General features: G+C 35.8%; 1 protein-coding gene across 1 annotated transcript in view; it reads right to left on the bottom strand.

Moving 5' to 3' along the window:
* Positions 1–5952: 5952 nt before the first annotated feature.
* The window catches only part of LOC149423856 (delta-sarcoglycan-like), an 82134-nt gene continuing 65989 nt past the window's right edge, over positions 5953–22097 (bottom strand). The window contains exons 2-6 of the mRNA XM_089632159.1: positions 17036–17246; positions 12505–12694; positions 9640–9832; positions 8518–8641; positions 5953–6461 (exon numbers count right to left, since the gene is read on the bottom strand). Of these exons, the coding sequence (XP_089488285.1) occupies positions 6267–6461; positions 8518–8641; positions 9640–9832; positions 12505–12694; positions 17036–17246 (913 nt within the window). The 3' untranslated portion in view covers positions 5953–6266. The remainder of the gene's footprint in view (positions 6462–8517; positions 8642–9639; positions 9833–12504; positions 12695–17035; positions 17247–22097) is intronic.

Below are 22097 nucleotides of genomic sequence, written 5' to 3'. Positions count from 1 at the left end.
GTTTGAAATTTTTGGAAGACCCTCCCGACATGAAAAAAACGAATTTCCTTACGCTACGGAAGCTGTCTGTATTTTACCGAGAGTTTTGTACCCCTCTGATGCATAAATCCTATAAAGCTAGTTGTTTTTATTTTTACAAACGCCCCTTTTAAATTAAGTTTAACAATTGCTGCACCAATTCAAAAAGTTTTTACGGTCCGGATAAACTTTGTGACTTGGTCCATTGATTAGAATTATACCGGATTTGACCGATAGAGAATAGTTAATATTTCAATATTGAACTATTTTGTAGCAATTTAAAATAAAAACTAAAACTTTGATAAAGGACCTACCGATTGAAATAATGTAGTTCATTAAAAATATAGTTTTTTGCTGCAGATAGGTTTCATTACGAGATATGATACAATTCTGATACGGTCTTCGTTAGATCATATTATAACAACAATTGTAATTAAATAATATTCAAATAAAAAAATACTATACACCGTGCTTCATTTCATGTTGTTGCTTCTCTCACTAATTTCGCATTGTTCGTGCGGGGAATGAAACTTGTTCTGTTGATATTAAATTTTGTAACATTGTTTCTTTTAAAAAACAAATATTATAGCTGCAACTATTTGATAATATTTTAAGCAAGAGCCCAATGATAATCATAATTACCTTGGTTGGACAGGGTTCTAACATCACTTTACCTTGTTGAGAGATATGACGTGTCAAACTTTGCAAATCCATATAACAATTTCTGATTTTGAGGTTGAATCTTGTGTAAAGTATTTTAGTTTAACATATATTTAAGAAAATATTTTAAATAGGACGTATACATTTTAGAACATACCAAAAGTGCAGATAGAACCCTTAATCGTCAGACATTGCCATGTACATATGTATAAATCGTCACCTACTTTATCAAAAATGTTGAACATTTTCAGAAAAATTCAGCACATTTTACTTTAGTTGCAGTTTTGAACGTGGGGGGTAATGCATTCGAAAAATCTCTGCGAAATTCTCCGCCAACACCAAAATCTGCGTAAAACCATTTATCTTTAGGTCCCACCCAGTAAAATTGAAAAAGATTTTTTGGAAACCTTTTTCTTTTAGATTTAAAGCAATCTTATTGTGATTCTTTCCTAGATTTTTCCTAGAACTGTGCGTTCGAACATTCTTACTCGCGAGTAACACCTTACACAGACAATTAATTTTGAATAAATATAGTTTGGTATTTTACAGCATTTCATGTTCACCTCAAGTAATTTTTCCCTTGATTTATGACACGATAATAAAACACAACCTCGCAACATACATTATAATGTACATTTCATAGCTATTGTAATTACATACTTTGAATCTCTATTTTTTGCAGTGTTGAATGTTCTATATCCTCATTCCATGTTTATTTTATTGGACTACTACACAGTCGACCAGACTTAATAAATAAATTAAACGATGATCCCATTTCCATTACCAACTGTAACTCGTTAGTTTAATAATTTGTCAACGCGCAGCATTCTAACACGGGAAACAGAGTTTTGTTTGGGGATTTTATTGTAATTATATATTGCATAATCCGAAATTACAAACGCAATTTGCAGACGATCCGTTAATCTGCAGCCAGAACCGAGACCGTCTTTCAGGGCGAGTTTCGCGTAAAGCCACCTGGCACTTAATCAAAAGATGTGTTGAATCTTGATGTCGGGGAGAGTATCGCTTTTTTAACAAAATTTCCCCTTTGAATTAATGTTAACATTTTATTTTTTGAACAGGTGCAGGTTGAGCATCGTTAAATTAATCAAAGTCACCCAAAAAGTTTAAGTGTATAGGGTGCAGCACTTACTAGTAAAGCCTCATATTAATACTAAAGGTAAGGCAAATCATTTGGTACACAATTGTGAAGAGAAGATTGCAATACACCGAATATATACAAACATCCTAGTAAAACACATCCCAACCGTTAAACGGTGTTTTAGTTACATATTGAATAAAGACTACGATTTCCGTTTCAAATTCTTACAAACTTGTTTTTATCAGGCTGCGAAAGAGCTGGCAATGTCTCATTTTGACAGACTGACACACGAGATTTCCGTCTTGAAAAAGTTCGGTTGTTTCTGTCATATTATTTTTTAATTGACTGTTACCGTAAGAATTTAACAACATTTTCTCTATTAAAGTAATGTTTTTTAATAACATAAATGCCGTACTCATGTGTAGGTAAATACATGAGTATATACAAGAAATCAACGTTTATATTGTGTAAAAAATGAATCCAAAATATAGTTTTTATTAATTGTATTGTACGATATAAAAAAGTGAAGTGGCAGTTTTCTTGCAGATTCCTTAAATAATAGTAATGTGTTTTCAAAATGTCATATTCACTACAAATTTTCTACGTATTTTTTTTCAACTGTTAAATTAGAATATTCCAATTTATAGATATTAAAAGTATATTTCAAATACAAAAACCTAAAAGGTTATATTTATCTAGTTTCTTAAAATAGTATTTGCTTTTACGACGTCTTCAAAAAGACGAAATATAAAGCATATTTAAAACACATGTCAGAAAGTTTCAATTAGTAAGATCTTTAAATACATAGTTATTTTACACCAATTTTATTAGTAAGTATAAACCACCAAATGCAAATGATTTCTATCAAATTAATGTCAAAATGTAGTGTTTACCTTCCTAAAAGTTCACGACCTGTTCACAATTTAAGTAGGTAATACTTGTCGGTCCTTTTTTATATGGTGTTTCCATATTTGTAACAGTTTTTAAATATAATATTTCTTTTATCGATCCTGTTAGGATATTATTTATCCATTTTTCATCCGTAGTGGGGATTAAAAGATAACTTAGTTTCATATGAATGAACTTTTCTTTTTGGATACCATGCTTAAAAGGGGGAAAAAGTTTTATCTTTATTACAAAAGGAAAACTCCAAAACACCAAGATCCTTTAAGGCCCGATGAAATCCCTAACTCGATACAATTTATTCATTCCACGACTGTTCTCTTACTTAAAAAAAGCTTAAATTCAAAAATAATACTACAGCTTTTAAAACAAAAGAAAATCGTTTGTTTTTTTTTCTGAAAGCTCATTGCGATTACTGTCTATTCTTAAATATTCCTCCGATTTTAAAAGATGTATTTAAAATACACCCTTCTTAAAAATGTTTGTTTTATTTCCCCGGTAATGGTGAATCCGTGTGCTTTTGAAATACACTTTTTTGTGCGGGGTTTTATTTGCTTTACGTTACGTTTGGTCCTGATTGTGGCCAGGATTAGAGTAAGGCGGGGAAAATGGGTCATTTTGACGGAGAAAGCGCGACGCATTAATACAAAGAATTAACTATGAAAATTATTTGGACGTTCTCGGAGCAAGATGGGATATGTCAGCGGGGGGGAGATTTGCGCAGAAACGTACAATCAACATTCGATAATGCCCCTTCACAATATTATCTGTCCTATTCCTGGGGTAGCTTTGTCCACGATATCATCTCTTCGTCCTTTATTCGAGTATTCTTCATTTGTCGGATGATAATATATTATCTAAGTACTTGTACGTTGAAAGACTTTATATTCATTCACTTGTAAATTTTATTTTATTGTAATATTGACTTCATGAGATCGTCACCCTTTAAAAACATAAATTACTGAGGTAAAATTATTATTGAATTTTATTACCTATATTATATTTTATGTTATTAATTTATTTCCATATTTTCTCGGGAATAAGCTAGAGGTTCCAATCCTGCTAAACCAGTTTTTTCAGTACTTTTATACTTGTCCTTACAGTAGTTTTATACTTGTCCTTTGAGTAAAATTTCTCAAAAACACTGATCAATAGAAATAAGCCTTATTTAATGTTATTTAATGTTATTTAATGTTATTTAGTGTAATTTAATGTTATATTTAATGTTATTTAATGTTATTTAGTGTTATTTAATGTTATATTTAATGTGGAAAACTTTGCATAAACCTCTTTATTTGAGCTTTCTCAACTAGTTTCTGATATAACCATATCATGAAGCAGGGCAGCAACCGGGTTACATATATTTTGTTGTTATAATGTCCTGAAGAAGTCTATAAAATTGTTATATTGACCTGATAAGAAGACGATAGACAATTGTGTTCAAAAATAGGTCTTTTTGTACTCATAATTGTGTGTTTTGGAGTCTACTGAAATTTTATTGAGTAATTGTTGACGCAACTATACGCACATCTTCCTCTAACGTATGTTCATGCATTCCCCACCAATCGGTTACACCATTTCCTGTCCCTGTCTAACAGTGTGGACTACCTACATCAGAAACATTTTCAACAATTTATTACACATAGTCAGTCTGTTAAGAAAACCAATAGAGTGAGCATGTTCTTTTAGTGCATTTAATTTGAGTCTGTTACGGAAACTTGTGTAGTTGTCGCTCATGTCCCAATCCCCTCCTTTTCTAATTGTTAACCACAGGTATTCAGATAGTTAAAGATAGATTATCTATTAGTTATTTGTTGAGATAATGTATATTATTTGTAATGAATTTCGGTGGTTTTAAATGTTTTTAGGGAAGTAAATGATCAAAAACATCATTGATACATATTTTCAATTATTTAATATATTTCAACTTCATAATTTTATATACAATTCGTTTATATACACCAGTTTGTATTTATTTATTTGTATGTACACAGCAATTAAAGCAACATCGTTTGCCTACAGTTAACATCGACTTAACGTTTACATATTAATCATTTTATAGTATGGCATAACAGAAAGCTTCAACATTCATCGAAGAGCCTTTAAAACACATAACTACAGTAAAACATTTTATGGGAAAATTTAAAGGAATATTATTTATTTACAGATCAGTCATTATTAACAACAATTGAAATAAATAAATTTTAATAAGTTGAAAAAAATAATTTCAAGTCAACGAGAGTAAACAAATTTGTAACAAGGTATTTTCAAAGGAATAAGTTATTAATTGATTTATAAAAAATAATTAAAGTTAATAAAAAGTATTTTCTTCTACAATGTTTGTGATCCTGCCCTCCTGTAAGGTCTTGAATTCTAGGTCCTGAGGTCGTGGGTTCAAAATTAGGGGCAAATTTTACATTTATCAAGATTATTTTCGCATTGAATTGAAGCACAGTATTTTTTAAATTTTTTCAGGAGGTGTTCAAATTTGTAATAACCTAGTCCCAATGAATTATTTGATACTGTTATTTTTTTATTTTACTTGAATATAATGACTCCACATTTTATATTTTTGACTTTTTTGTTTGGCAGCTGTCATAAGAAAATCGAAATGTTAAAAAACCTTCAAAATAATAATTTAATGGTTTCTATAGATACAGTTATAAGCTCAACAACGATATATATTATGGTTATGCACCTACGTACTCGTAGATAGGTACATACCTACTAACCTTTTAACTGAATTAGTTATCTTATTTATAGATAAACGGTAATTGATAACATTTTGGTTTACCCTTTCACAATTCGTACAAATTAATACACTATTAATGTCAAAACTTCACTTAATTCATAAGATAGACTTAACCCTTCCCAACCGAAATAATATTTTTTTTTCCGATCTCGATATTTTTTTGAGAAATTCAATATCGATTGAAAACGATTATCGTTCGGGAATTTAAAAAAAAACTAATCAATATTAAAAATATTTGTTTTGGTTATTTTATATTTCACGCATGGAAAAATACATTATAAGGAAACATACTACAGTATATTGGATATTAAATAATAAATTTAAAAACAATTACGCATGACTGTTACAGGTACTAAAAAATACTGTAAATTTATATTGGCTGAAAAAATATACTTGGATGCTATTAAAATTGATTTGTACCGGTTGAGAAAGGGTTAAAAAGTTATAAATAAACAATTTTCATACAATTAATTTCCAAAATTAAATTATTTTATATTTTAAACCAACAAAATTTGAACAGGTATTTAATGGATATGTAATTATGATTTTTAAACTGACATTCAACTAACAATTCTAAACTAAGATTATGTTCATTCAATAATGATAAGTAATGTCTTTTGTGATCGATAAAAATCACGAAACTTTTCGTTGTATTATAACTGGATGAAAATATTGTTAGTTTAACAATAATTGTCATTGAGATGTCTAACACTTTCTCATTCTTTGTGGTATACTGCTCGTTCCATGTTTCAGGTGTATTTTTTGTATTGAATTTGTCGTACGTTCGTCGTTATTTTTACTGAATTAACTTATTCTCAAAGCTTATAAAGATCATCGGCAGATGTAACTATCTTCCTTGGCGGCGCATACCCCGTGTGGCGATGCAAGGAATAACTTTCCATTGGCACAGGCGCAAAGTTGGTAGATATCGTGATGATGAGGGTCCCTGGAATGCGCAGAATTGGCAGGAAGAGGTAGAGCTGACTTTAGCTTGGGCATGAAGATGCTGCCTGCTTCCAATTTTATCTGGAACAAATCGATGTGTGAGAGACACAAAAACGTTTCTACAAAATGACAGAAGTCCAGGAGAACAGAAAATAACAATTTTCGGAGTTTGATTTGACTTCTTAAATAATAATAAATATTTAAAATAATATATTGATACATATTGAATATAAATGAGTAATAATTTTTGTTCGTAAGAATGACATGCTATCTTTTCTTTTTGATCTCGAAGAAGTAAAAAATCAAATGGTTATTAAAAGTATTTCAAACCTTTTCTGTTTTTGTGATTAGATGAAGACTTTTTAAGACGTTTTAAATATTTTTTTAATATATCAATCCCTAATAAATTGTATTTTTTTGAAAGAAGCAAATACTTTGTGGTGTGACATAATATTTTAAATGAAAAAAAAACACAGTTTTTAATACACCACTTTATTATTAATTAATAAATAACAGCCAAAAAGGTTTCGTTTATCTAAAGAATCATCGGGTCTATTATATTAAATTATTATTATTCTATTGGTTAAAATAATGGCTCTGATGAAACTTGAGATAAGCCAAACCCAGTTGGATGTCATTTATTAATTCAATAAAAAGTGGTGAAGTACAAAGTGTGTTTTTTCATTTAATATAAATTAAGCGTAATATGCCTTAGACTTAAAAGTTGTTTTATGTCAACTGGAGTCCGAATTCATTCAATGTTTTGTTGGTAAGCGTTTTATTTCTATCCCCAATACTGACGATTTTTACCATCACCGTTCTCAGTTGCAACTAGAGCAAACAAAAAATATCAATTATTTCAAAAATAATACGGTCCGGCTAGATCGTTATTTACTCAAGTGGTTTAGTCTACTGTTCCGCGGAAACTTTTCATGATACTCTTCATTTATTTTCAGATTTGCATAAAACAAAATAGCAGTCAGAAATTGAATGAAAACATTGAACACCAGACGAGCGGGCGCAAAGTACGAAGGAAAATACTGCAGACCCCCTGAGAGTTTGGTAGATTAGGTCAGTTATTTTTCTGTGTAATTTTCAAACTAATAAATAATAACCTAAAAATGGTGGAAAAGATTAAGCATAATCTATTTGTGGGTGTGTATTTTATGTAACGTTCACAATGCTCTATTAAACTTTTGAGTTACTTGTAGTTTCCACGGATTGTGATAAAGTACGAATACAATAAAGCTTTTGGACTCATTTTATCAAAGCTATATTATATATTTATAACAGTATTTAATGCAAAACCTTTTTTGAGCTATCCAAAATATGGCGTTGGGTGGACAAGGAGTTGTTCATAGTAGTGGGAAGCAATGTGGATTTCAAGGTCATTGAAATTAATGGTGCTTAATGATAACGGGGTTAATATTCTATGATAATATATTTACATGCATATTCAAAGAACTGTTTAGACATGTCAAGAAAACTTGACACATTTGTGAAATGCTATCTTTATAAATAATTAGAAAATTTGAAAAACTATGTTTTGGTTCAACAAAAAGAGAAATAAAGTTCTTTGGTATATAACAGCAGGACTACTTAGAAATAATATATTAATGACTCTTTAACATTATAATATAACTATGATCAAGTTTATCATTTTATTACAAAATAAATAAAATCGTCAATATTTGTTTTTTTTTTAGACAAATCCAGATGCAAATATTTTATAAATACTTTCAGCTTCATAATACAATAATTGACATAATATACCGTTATTTTTCACATGTATGCGCTAGTCATTTTCTGATACACTTTATGCAAGTAAATATATTGCTTTTTGAAAATCTGAATTTGCCGATTTGAAGACACCTTCACATAATAAAGAATGAATAAAAAAAAAATAAAAAGCTTTTTGGGTGGAGATTTCTCTTTGTGGAAATGCTCTTAAATTGGAATGGCTTCGTTGAAATGTGCATATTATAGCTAGAAAGAGAGTAAATATAGTCAAATTGCTTTTGCTGATGGAAGGTATTCGGAGGGTGGTAAGAAATTTTAAAAATGAAACCAGGTGATGAGGCTGCGTTTTCTATAGGCTTTTTATAATGTAATTTAAGATGTGCGGAATTCAACTTACCGCTCCAGCAACTGACTGCAGCCTGAGGTTAGTGAGACAAGAGGCTGTGATGTCTCCTGCGCGGGACTCCAGTTTGATGGACTGCGCTGCTCTGATCTCTAGCGATCTCGTAGGAGACTCCAAACTGCATTAAAAAGTACCAATCTATTTAGTTATTAATCACAATTTTAAAAAAATTAATAATTATTTAAAAAAAAATCAAACAATACATTCATTTTTTAAATTAGCTCGACACAGGGGTCCCAGAGAAAAATAATATCCCTCAGAGCCTTTATCATTTTTGGGAATGCTTTGTGGAGGTTCTTTTCAAGGAAATAAGGATAGAAAATTCCGTAACGGAAAAGCGTAAAAGGGGTGGTTAGCAATCTGGGGATCAGTATATCAAAGAGAAACTGACGTATAAATTCAACCCTCCCACTGCAGTGCAAGAAGATGGGTTGCTATAGTCCTGCTGTTCGGGTCAAATGTCTCCCACAACCAGTTTCTCTCATCTGGCGACGACGGTGATAACCCAGTCGGTGGTTAGATGCATCCACTACTAAGACTTAGACAAACCTCACCCCATGAACCCAGACACCCCCGCTAAATCACCAAACGTGGCGAATCATGTCTGGGGTGACAAACTCGGTGAGAAATAAAGGTAAGAACACACTGAGACAACTTACGTAACGTAAGCATCGCAGTAATCAAATGGACAACTTACAATCCATACATTTTCTCCGAAAATAGTTGATTTAGAAACACATTTATCAGATGCAACTCAATATTACGCTCCCCTCTGTCGTGTCTAAATCTAAGTGGGACTTGTAAAAAAATAATGGTGGTTATAGGTCTATCAATAAGTTGATTTGACGTTTATGTTTGTTTAGAGGTTTGGCGTTATAGCTCGATTTATTTTGTTAAAATTTGAGATGAGCACTTGAACAAATAACAGATTTAGCTACCAAGTGATTTTTGATATAAAACCAATGAATATCGCTACACTACGATTCAAATTTGCGTGCGTTGGACAAATATGCTCTTCATTCTGGGCCACCGCGTTTCATGGGCCCAGTATGTCCTTACTTTTAATGATCTGAATTGTTTTGGAGTATTAAGTAAGCCTGTGGTTAAATTACTTACAGTAGTTGGTTGCCCGACGACGCCCGGACCAGTGGGGTTTGCAGTGATCCGGTCAAGGACACGCCGCCCGCCCCGCTGACCCGGAGAGCCTCAGCACCTATCACCACTTCGCTGGCGTCGGCCGAGAACACAGGCACACCGCGTGGATCCGTTACCCGGAACGAGCGCGTCATGCACTCCATTCTATCATGACCTAGAAAGAAACAGAGTTTAATAATACGTTCATGATTTATGAAAAGGATACTGCTCTAAAGCTTCGTTCGCAACCACGAATTTAAAAGGCCCTCGACAGTAGTGCTATTTGAGAATAATTTTAAGCTGCGGGGTGTGGGATTAAATTTTTTAATGACATATCTTTGTGGCGTCGAGAAAAATCTAGATTAACTAATTAAATTAATAATAAACCGCTCGACCTACTTAGTACCTACTCCCGAATTATGTACCTGCAGTCAAAATCGCATCGTAAACAAAGCAATCTACTTACTACAAGCACTTACTTGTCTACCATGTGACAATACGTCACAGGCCATCTTTCACATTACGAGAACTCGCCAGAAAGTTCGAGTCTACCGCCTAGGCATAATTGCCGAGACGCCGAAAGTTCGCGAAAGGTCCAGACCGAGCGAGTGGCCTCGATTTAGTTGCCATTTAACTACCTGCTGTTGCCATCGGCCGTGTAGTATAAATAAGCCTGACGCAGCAAGTCAGTCAGTCAGTTATCTATCAGCCGTCAGTCAACGACGCAACGAGAGATCACCCGCGCGAAGGACAACGTACCCGGCTTCGCCCGTACCATCATGGACTCCATCGGGACATCATCATAGCGCCTTGTCCAGATCGCCGTTCCTGGCAAGCGCTACTCGGATTACAAGCACCCTGGTTCCAGCGTCTCTGACCAGCGCTTCTTCCACGCCACCATGACCACCACGAGGACACGCAGCATCTTCACTGGTCTACGCCGCTCCCGTTCAACTGCCCACAAGGTCCGCCGCACCTTCGGCCTCCATCAGCACTGGAGTATTGATTCCCCAGATCGCCAGTGCCTGACAGTCATCGAGTCCCGGTCACCAGCGCCCGGCGTCGACTCACTGACCCGCGCCTGACCAGCACATCACAGTAGCAACCGGAGTATTCAACATTTGTCCTACATCATCTCCTCGTCACGGCAACTGACTCAATAAACACAGTGACCTTCACGACACGCCTTTTATTTAGTTTTTCACCTTTGATCCCCAAATCTTATTCCTTGTCTCATGAAATACCCCCAAAAATCAAACTCGTTATAATTGCATCAACAATATAAATATAAAATTAAAAGATTTCATCATAAACGATAAATAGATACATTTTGAAAAAATATGAAATTTTGTTGTAGGAGACGACATATCACAGCACACCTCACTCGATATCAGAATTAGGTTCATCAGTCTACAGAGAACTTAAGAATTAAACAATCTAACCAGATATTAGATCTTTTCCTCTCGGGGATATCATTACTTTATGCAGAAAATATTCTTGAAACTGTCTGTTTTTTCATAAAGGAATCAGTAGATGCGTACCCAGCGTTGCTTGGGGACTTTAAATGTTTCAATAATAATAATAAATGGTTTGTTGTAAAGTTTTGAGGTTGTGAATTCTAGAGTACCTAACAATTGGGCGAATTTTACTTATATTTTGTGGGCGTCTTTGACCTCTTCAACCACTCGCTTCCAAGTCAAACATTCTTCTTAAACATATTTCTTCGTTCATAATTAATGTCTAATTTAACCACACATACTTATTTGATTTGTTTCTATTAAAAGACTACGTTATGTCGCCTTTAATTCGACTCCGTGTCTCATTTCAGTGCAGAGATAATGCGTCAATTCTTTATCGAGTGGTTTCGACTTCTAATATTCAAATCATTCTCTAAACACTCCTAGTACTAATAAGAAAATATTTTGAGATTTTCAGTGAAATCGGATAAATGGTTTAGGATTGCGTACCGGACAAACTAATCAACATTCATTTATAATATATTTATTTATTTTTCATGTTCTCCGTAAAACGGTTATTCACCAATACATTATGGAGAAGATTACAAATTAGACAAAAAGTATAGCAAAACACATAAAAAGGTCAGTTTCACTACTTCGTGACATACGTCAAAAGATAATTGCTAAACTGCCTGTAGGTTACGTTAAAAATGTCGATGGTCAATGCAGACTCGTTGAGCAGTTCAGTCGCTCTGTTGACTGGGGCGTTCTGATAGGCAGAAGTCCTCGCTTTTGGAGCATAAAAAAGGGTATGGGACCTTCCACGAGTATACTTGTCTGGGACATATAAGTTAATCTCTTTCAGAATAGGTGGATTATGTATAGTTCCAGAGATTATCTTAAAAAAATGTTTTCCTAAAAATATTTTTCGGCGGGCTTCTAATGTATTAAGATCGAGCATTCCTGCTAAGAATAAGGATGGATACAGGAAAGGGTAGTACATATATTCCCTCATATATAGGTAACGCATGAATCTCTTTTGTACTTTTTCTATTTCGAGAATATGGTTTTGCTCAGAAGGGGCCCAAATAATGGAGCTATATTCCAAGATACTGCGAACAAGTGCTTCATACGTTCTTCGGATTGCGATTCCGTTGGTAAATGATCTTGAATTACGAAGAACAAATCCAAGCATTTTGTTGGCACGGGAGACAATATCAGATATATTTAGATAACGTCAGCGCTTTGTAAAAATGGAATATTATCTAAATAAAGTGATTAAAAATATCTGACCAATGCAGAAAATTGGTTTTTTAACTGTAGTATTCATTTAATTACGCATTGAAAGAGATAATGTACACTGCATCGCGTAACAGATTGTGTGACTCACCCAAGAATAGTTGATTCTCCAGGTAGCCCTCGTGGTCCCTGGTGTTGATGGAAAAGTTCCTAGAGGACTCGATTGTAATAGGCTGCCCTCTGCGGGACCGGATGGTGGAGGCGTACAGAGAGTCCATGGCCATGGCTTGTCCCAGCAACTGCAGGCCACCGGGAACCACTCTGAGCTGGCCCATGCCTTCCTGCAGAAACAAGGACATTACCTTTATCTTCTTAGCCTTCTGGCATCTAGTTTTGGACCTAGGTCTCCTCTTCAGCTTTGCCTATTGTAGTTGTCACCCTTAAGAAGCCAGCAATTATTTATTAAATTTGCCTTTAAATTTTACCTTTTATTTTCAAAGAAAGATTAAATTTCAGCATGACGAATAATTTGACTTTTGGATTCATTGTATTTATCCTGCAAAATTTATCAATTCATAAAAATAATACGTAATATAATATTTGCGGCATGTTCCAGAGTGGAAGAAAACATTGTGTAAGACTACCATTCAGAATTGAAACATTACTTGATATGGCTTTAACCGTGCTTGGTGACCAGCTACTTCCGCACCTCTCTCTTCACTATCATTTTCTCCTTCCCACCTTCTTCAGCTTCACAACATACCTCACTTGTCTAACTCTTTGCTCTGGATCAGTTGCGGCCAGGATATCTAAATGGAGAGTCCATGAATGCGCAATAGTTTCTGATCATAGATTAATCACATTCACAATAGGTGTTAAGAAAACTGAAACTCCGAGATCCTCCTGGAATTTCAACACCTCCAGGGCGAATTGGGATAACTTTGGGGAGGCGCTACGAGATACATTAAGGGATTTTCATCACGTAGCAGCTAATGATCCGGACAATTTGGGGAACTTTTTCAATTCTGCCGTTGTATCTGCGGCTGATTCCTCTCTGGGCAGATCAAACCCAAAGACGAAAATTAGAACGCCGTGGTGGTCACCTGAGCTGACTTCGCTAAAGGGGGCCTACAAAGGAGCCTATAGGGCCTTGGGACTGTCCAGGAGGGGAAGCTGTACGGAGGAGGAGACAGCTGCCCTTCAGGCCGCTCTCAGGAGATCCAGGGCAACTTTCAAAAACATGCGGTTCTCCTTGCGAAACGAGCTGCCTGGCATAATTGGGTTAAAGATGTGGGCAACGCCAACCCGTGGGAAATCCACAGCGCAATTGAAAAATCCGGCAAGGGATCGGATCGGTTTTTGTCAAGTTTAATTGGGAATATTGATGGGAGGGACGCTGAGACTGTGGACGTGGCCTCTACTCTCAACACACTTTTGGGCAAGTTAGTCCCTGTAGAGTCAGTAATTGGGGAAAGTGACCACCAAAAACAGATTAGAAATCTAGCACGGCTTCCACCTAGAGACCTCGCCCAAGAGGATAGAATCACTCCCGTCACTAGAGCTGAAATAGGTGCTATAATTAAGGGTTTGGGTCCAAAGAAGGCACCAGGGCATGACAGACTCAACGGCGAAATAGTGAAGCATGTCTGGGTCCACGCTAAAGAGGAGCTCTTTCAAGTGATGGAATCGTGCCTGAGAAGAGGAATTTTCCCTTCTGAATGGAAGAGGGGCGTGCTCAGGATTATACCTAAAGGGAACGGCAAACCACTCACCGATGTAAAGGCTTATCGCCCGATAACCTTGCTCCCAGTCCTCGGTAAGATCCTGGAATTACTTATTCGGCAGCGTCTTCGCAGTACACTATCACCGCCCAGTGAACTTCAATTTGGTTTCGTCCCGGGTAAATCCACTGTGCACGCCATTTCGTTTGCGCTTAACTGGGTGAAGGTCTGCACAAAGAGGTATGTTGTAGCAATCTTCTTAGATATAACTGGTGCCTTCGACTTCGCGTGGTGGGACATGATACGCACAAAGGTTAAAAGTAGGAATTGTCCAAAACGCCTGTTTAAATCGGTTGACAACTACCTATCGGGACGAACTGTCTCGATATCCCATGGTGATTTTACTATAGAACGCGAAGTAAATATGGGCTGTCCCCAGGGCTCCGTTCTGGGACCTGAATTTTGGAATATTGACTTTGACGACTCCTCTAGGTTACCCTTGCCTGAAGGATGTATCATGATCGACTACGCGGATGACAAAATGTATCTTGTCTCGGGGAACAGCAGAAAGGAAATTGAAGAAAAGGCTGGTGATGGTTTGAACACCCTCCTTAAATGGGGGGAGAGGAATAAGATGACCTTCGCTCCCCACAAGACAAAAGGTCTCCTGATGAAGGGCTCTCTCAGTAGAACAAGAAACCCTACCATCCGGATGGGAGACACCAACATCAAATTTGCAGACACGGTCAAGTACCTAGGTGTAACACTCGATCGATCGTCCTCATTTCTGGCTCATGTTAAAGATGTTTCAAGCAAGGCTCAGGCGCTGTTCCTAAAGCTGAGGAGACTCTCCACCGCTGAATGGGGACTACGCAGTCCGGCACTACGTGCTCTGTACAGGGGCGTATACGTTGCGCAAGTTTCGTATGCTGCCTCTGTTTGGGAGCACCGCCTGGATAACTGCCTTATACTCCTCGCTCTTACTAGGGGCCAGCGAACTTCTTTGCTGGCACTATCTGGCGCATACCGTACTGTTGCTTCGGACGCTTTGCCAGTTTTGGCCGGCATTTTGCCAATCGATCTGGAGATTAGGGAAGTCTTAACCAAGCAGAGACTTTCCAGAGGATCCCCGGCAACCCATCTTGGTGTCGTTCTGACACCAGGTGGACCGGGAACTCTCCCTGGACTGCTTCGGACGATGAGGGACCTTTCGCTTAAAGAGTGGCAGGTCCGTTGGGATAGGTCGAGCATGGGAAGATGGACCTTTTCCTTCTTCCCATCAGTTAAACTCAGAATGGAAGGGGCCTTCCTCAAACTGGACCATCACATGACGCAGCTCCTCTCAGGACATGGGGAATTCAGGGGGAGGCTTCACAGCCTTGCCCTGTCTACCCATCCCAATTGCGCTTGTGGCAATACTTACCAGTCGGCCGAGCACATTCTGTGGCACTGTGAGATCTTGAAGGATGCCAGAGACGAAATGATAGACGGTCTGAATGTCCCCATTAGACCGGTGTGGAACACCGATCTTGTTTCTAACAGAGTTAATTTCGAATGTCTGAGGAAGTTTACTAGGATCTGGGTTGAGAGATGGTCTGAGCTTAGAGTCGCTGACTAGCGTGATAACTAAGAACCCCTGGTGTATTGCTCCTGCTCCATGACTAATTCTTTTACAAATCTCCGATTATTGTTTATGCTATTCTGTTCTTCTTTTTTTTATTATTTTTCTTTCCTTACTGTACCAGCTGCTGCAGATGATTTTTCTTTCGCTTACATTTCTTTTAAATAACTTGTCTCTTATTTTCAGTTTTCTTTTCTTATGTTTTACTTTTTTGTTATCTTATACTTCACATGCTGTCCTCTTTACAGACTATGCAGATTTTATTTTTACACTTTCAACTTTGTTTTTTTTGGCACTTTTGGATTGTTTATTGTTTTCCTTTTCTCTTTTCTTTTCTCTTCTTTTATATGTTTTTTTTTTCTTTTTTCAGTAACGGCAACGAGTTTACAGGCTAGAACTGAACTCCGTTGTTTGTCTTGTATTGTTTACTTCTCCCCAATAGGGGTTGGACAACGGGCCTCGTCCCCGCATACCTTGCTGGAGCTTCTTTTATTTCCTTTTTTTTACCGGGGGACTCCGCCAATCACCTGCGCCACCCCTGAGGAGCGTTGGTGGTCAGAGGGGTGACTGTGCGGATTAGGGTAACCTCCACCCTGCCTCCGACCTCCTGACGCTTCTTCCCCCTAGGTTCTTTAGGGTTTATCCCTCTTTTTCCCATACTTATCTTCAGGGCACCACCGGGTGGTCGGCTAAGGGGTGTGGAAGTCCTGACCTGCACCAGTCACCCCAACCACCACCAATCTCTCAACAGGACTGCCAGACGTGGCTCGGCGAAACTCCCCCGTCACTCTATTATTTCACTTTGTTCTTTTTTGTGCTTACAGGTACTGGAGTGTGGGTTCCCTCCACCAACTATTTGCCTGACACTTGTTACTTGATTGTTTGATGCTCATTGTTCTGTGTTGTCCTTGGATTAATACCTGTAAGCGCTCGCATACCGCTTCCTAACACCGTATGCGGGGACATTGAAGGTCTAGCTTCATTTATATACTTTGTAGAGCCGTTTATTCAAAAATTAGATTCATGCGAGAACTCCGAAGGGGTGACCATAAGTCACCTATACCGGGGTGGGACAGGGCGGGTGTAACCTTCAATACCTCACTTGGGGATGCTATAGTCTTACTGGCTTCAGGCGGTGGAAACAGTAAGGATTCTTGTGCGATATTCATATAAAAAGCAAATTTATTTTATATAGATGAAAGCAGGTAGGTACTTAAACTGTAAACTTATAATGACCAGTTTTTAAAAAGAAAACAGCTGTCAGAAAAACTAAAAAAGTAGTTTATCGGGAATTTGTTGTCTTATGTTGTAAATTTCTTCAAAACATGTAAAATACCTACAAAATTAAAATCCAATACTTTGAGGACCCAGAGCGTGAGGGCGAGGTTGATGACCATCATTATCATGAGCCCCACTATCAAAATGTACAAACACCGCTTCCTCCAGCCGTAGATTCCCACTGATATGCTGTATCCCTTTTGCGACTGATGGTTGGATTCCATCCTCTTTACTTGGTTGATGGGGTTAAATTTAGGTTCGTTGTAGGGCATTCTGAAACAAGGAAAACAAATTGTTATTAAAAGTCAAGATTAATCATTTCCTTAAAAGTTTCTTTATTCATAAAATAATAGCACGACAATCAACGGGTTTTCGGAATGAACAGTTCAGTTTTCATAGACTTATTTTAGTAAGTGAACATGTAATACGATTGCAAAAAAAAAAACTTTCTCACGTAATTTTCGAAGAAATATGAATTGACAAGGAATTCTGTTTTAGATCGAGTTGTTTTGCAGAAATTCACGTGCGACAAGTGAAAGTCATCAAATGACAGTTGAACGGTTTTTTTAATGCCGATTCTAAGCCCGTTTCAGCTTTCCTTTGAACAAATTCATCAGCGCAAGATGACAACTATCATATTGTTAAGTTTGCCAGCTTATTACAATTTGATAGAAAGTTGAAACACACTTAAATTGGCGTTTAGCGGGGATCTTTACGACGTAAAAAAATTGACGCAGAATGGCCATTTAATAACAATGTTACATTTGGATATTTACGAATCAACTGGACCTTAATGTATAAGCGTATAAGGTTGTAAGCAGTCTTTCATTTTGAATATTTAAAATATATTACATTTAAAGGCTGATATATTTTTTTTAGATACCGTACGAAATAGTAATATTATTATTTTACAAATACAAATCTGCAGTACATAAATTGTTCAAATGAATTCAATAAGCCGTCAGATCCGTTATGAAACAGCTCGAAGCTAGAATTTAAAGTTTATCTCGCAGTTCAAGAGACGCAATTTTGATATAAACCAGAAATAAATGAAGTCAATGTCTTTTGTTCATATTTTCGTGATTGCAAGCAGCCGGCTGTAGTTTCTCGGAGCTCGGCTATTTGCCTCTCGCAAAGAACCTCTCCCACCGCAGAACATCCATATCAAACTGCATTACCAACGGATTCAATACCTCATTACAAATTTAATTAAAACTCTGCGCAGTTCACAGAATCTAACAGACTTTATTATAATTTAGTTAGTAGTTTTAATCGTAATTATTAAACATGGCTCCGTGGGTTCGTGCTTCGGGGGCCGCGGCGCGTGCTCTGTTCCTACGCTCTGTTCACAGTGCACTATGCACTATACCCTATATGCAGTGCACCCCGTACAGGGCGAGGGACATAACAGGTACAAGAGCTCAGCTCGTGGGAGAAATTGCCGGGAAAATACCCAAACAAAGTAAATATTACGAGTTCCTACGTATGCTAAGCATTACATACATGTTTTTTCGGGGTAAATTTTGAGATTATATTTCCTGCTTATGAGTAGTACCAGGAAATTAACATTTTTAATATAATTAATTCAATAACGATAATATTTAACATTATAGGATAAAAATTGACGATAAGTCTGAATTCTGAGTTCTAATTTCGAAATTGGCAACTAATAATAATTTTATAATTTTGAATGTAGCTATAACTTTGTAGTTTTCCATGTTAACTTTGTTTAAGCCATTGCGGTTATCCATTATAAATACATGAAACAATATTAACTCTGTTTGAACCACCGTTGTTATCCATTATAAATAAATGAAACACTGTTAAAATTGTTTAAATCACTGTGGTTATCCATTATAAATAAATGTAATAATGTTTTTGATCCCCTGCGGTTGTCCATTTTAAATAAATTAAACACTGTTAACATTGTTTGAATCACTGTGGTTATCCATTATAAATAAATGAAACACTGTTAATATTGTTTGAACCACTGTGGTTATCCAAGATAAATAAATGTAATGTTAACTTTGTATGAACCACTCGGATTATCCACTATAAATAAATGAAACACTTTTAACATTGTTTGAAACATTATGGTTATCCATAATAAATAAGAGAAACAATATCTACTATAAAAATGTATATATTGCTGCGAGGAATGAATGGTTGTTCTAAAACCGGTCGGCGTACATTAAAAAAAATACAGTGGTTCAAACAATGCAAAAATTTTTTACTTTATTTTAACATCGTCTGAATTCTTCAAACAATCAGTTCCAATTTTGAAAATAAGATTTAAATTCAAAGTATATTTACGTTCATTAAATCAGAGTTCCACAGGACGCAGAAGCAACTTATGAACATCAATAATTCCAAGAATTTATATTTTTAATAAATCTCTAGTAATAATATAATTAGGAAATTTTATGTAGGTACGTGTTACGTGGTTATTAAAAGTAGATACTATATTATAAAAGAGTGAAATAAATAAATAAGTTTTTTTTAAATGTGTGTAATGGACACTATGGACAATATGGAAACTGACACCTATGGAATTTACTGAAAAAAGTGGGCAACTTTGCAAAAAAGGATTGCTTTTGACACCGGGGAAAAGCTTTTCAGTAAAGCTTTTCCCCGTTTTTTCAGTAATTTATCTTTTTGTGTTTCAAGACAAAGTGTTTATTTTTCAATATTGTGTAGTGAACAGTGGCAGCAGAGTATACTAGTTTAACCTGTAAAAAATCATGTTATCAAAGGGTATTCTTTGAATCACACAAAACGCCCAGAGGGCTTTTTAAAAAATATTTTCGACATGAAAAATGCTAATTAGTGCTCGTAGAATATAAAATTGACAAGATACATAACTCACTTGGAAACGATAGAATTTTAATCAACTTCATCTTAGTGCATTATCATGATCTTATTTCATTAAAATAATATATTCGAACGTAGTCCAATACAATCGTGCTCTTTGCAGAATGGTAAAAAAATATCGAATGTCTACTAATAATACAGATCTCAATCACCATCTCAGGGTAATTTTTACAAAAAAGACTTGATTTCATCATTCTTGTTGATCGGTTTATTGGTAAATCGAAAAAATGTCTGATAAAAGTGCCTCTAATATGTGATAATAATAATATACAAAAAAAAGTTGAAAAATAATAAAATATTTACAAATGTTTTGAATATGTCTGTTTTGCAAGACAATCTTGGAATATTTTTGTTTTGCAATCAATTGTCTTGGAATATTCTTGTTGTGCAACAAACTGTCTTGGAGTAAGCTGATTTTAAACCGCCATATATAACACAACAGTAACATTCATATAAATCAAATAGGTGCAATTTTGTCACGTGATCAAATGCTCCGTTTTTTTCTTTCTTTTTAAAGAAAAAGAAACATTTCCGGGTCAAGAATAACTTGACAATATTTGAAAATCTCCTACTACCACCACAGTGAGCGGAAATGTGGCTTGTGTTGTGATGGAGGACTTTAGGCCAGCCGAGGAATTGAACACACTACGCCTGGGTGGGACCCAAATGCGATGTCAACTCAGCCACCGACCGGTCGGTGTTTGTTTTGGTTGAAATGGAATAGGCCTGTTTTGATAGTAATGCCTGAATTAAACTCGTTCTCAACTCGGGGCTTCACTCGCTCTCCACTTGGTCAAAGCGATCAGCTCAGTCAAAGAATTAAATAATAATTTAGATTTTTTTAGTTGAGTGTGTGTTGTTGTTAACCTCTCTAATTTACTTTTCTTCCTTCGCAAAACCACGTTAACAGCACTTGTTCGGGCATACAACCAATGGTTATTTTCAATAATTATTCTCTACCTTACCGTCCTTGTAAAGTTGTCACCAGGAGAGAGAAGTTCACCAGTACAGTTTCTGCACCGCCTCTGTTAGATTGCAATCCGAGTTCAGTGTAATACGCCGTGAAGTTTCTTTACGTACTGGTAGAGAGAGGAGCATTGAGGACACCAGGAGCAAGGTAGGACTTTCATTATTCTGGTGGCATCCTCTTATAGATACCTTTCGTTCCCCTTTTGCTATTCAATATTTTAGGAAGAAACTTGCGGCCGGAAATATATCCGGTTATTTCTAAGAGCTATCGAAACAACACTTTAAACTTATTTCAATGAACTGATTTGCCTACCGTCTCTTCTACATATGATCACCTCTACTCTCTAATAAGCTGCCAGGCCTAGTAACAAATCGAATGACTCGGCCAAGCATTTGGCAGTTGTAATTTGGCATTTATTTCATACGTGTTTTATATATTTATATTCTTTGTTTGATACGTGTTTGATATGATTTGTTTCTCCAAGGTTTTTACTTTCATTCCAAGTAAGCATTGTTTTACCACTCCTGTATTAAAATTTTAAAAAAGTTAATTTTTAAATGTTAAAATCTTTCTCCGTTTCATTTTAAAATGCATTTAATTGACTTTTTAGTCGATAAATGCATTAAATTACATTATCATGTTAATTTGCGCGTCGAACAAACGGCAATGGATACCGGATAGAAACGTATCGCTTTTGGGTCAATTTTTCCTCCCGGTCCAATGAATATTCATCACGCCGCGTTTCAAATTTTAAAATAAGTCAACAGCCGACAGGTGCGCATATTAAACGAGTGTTGGTTTACCATAGCAAATTGTCACAAATATGTTTGATGAGCGCCGCTCTATTATTGAATTGCGCTGCAGCGGTGTCCTCGCCAATAGACTTTAATTTGTCACTGATGTATAAAATATTGTATGTCATCAAATTAATCTTTTGAAACGGACAGTGTGCATCAAATATTGCTGTTTTTAATTAATAAGGTTTATAATTAAATGCGTTCTATTATTTTACATTTTTTTATCACCAACAGCCTTCGCCCAGCGACAGTTCTCTAATATAGCGCCTAAAATGTTCAACTTACTGAGTATTGATATTAAGACATCGAAAACTGATGATTTTTATGCCATTAGTGTTCAGAAATGGTTATTTGCTCAGGGAAGGAAATATTATAAAGAATGCCTTACATCTTATTTTTTCATATTTCTCCAGTAAAAAATTGTTTTTAAATTAACTTTCAACAAACACTTTATATTACGCTGATGCGATTATTCTTATTTTTATT

The sequence above is a fragment of the Hesperophylax consimilis genome, chromosome 5 (genome assembly GCF_061612785.1).
Source record: "Hesperophylax consimilis isolate HC1 chromosome 5, BYU_Hcon_1.0, whole genome shotgun sequence".
Lineage (NCBI taxonomy): Eukaryota > Metazoa > Arthropoda > Insecta > Trichoptera > Limnephilidae > Hesperophylax > Hesperophylax consimilis.
The sequence above is the reverse complement of the archived record's forward strand: the minus strand, read 5'-3'. Positions and strand labels throughout refer to the sequence as shown.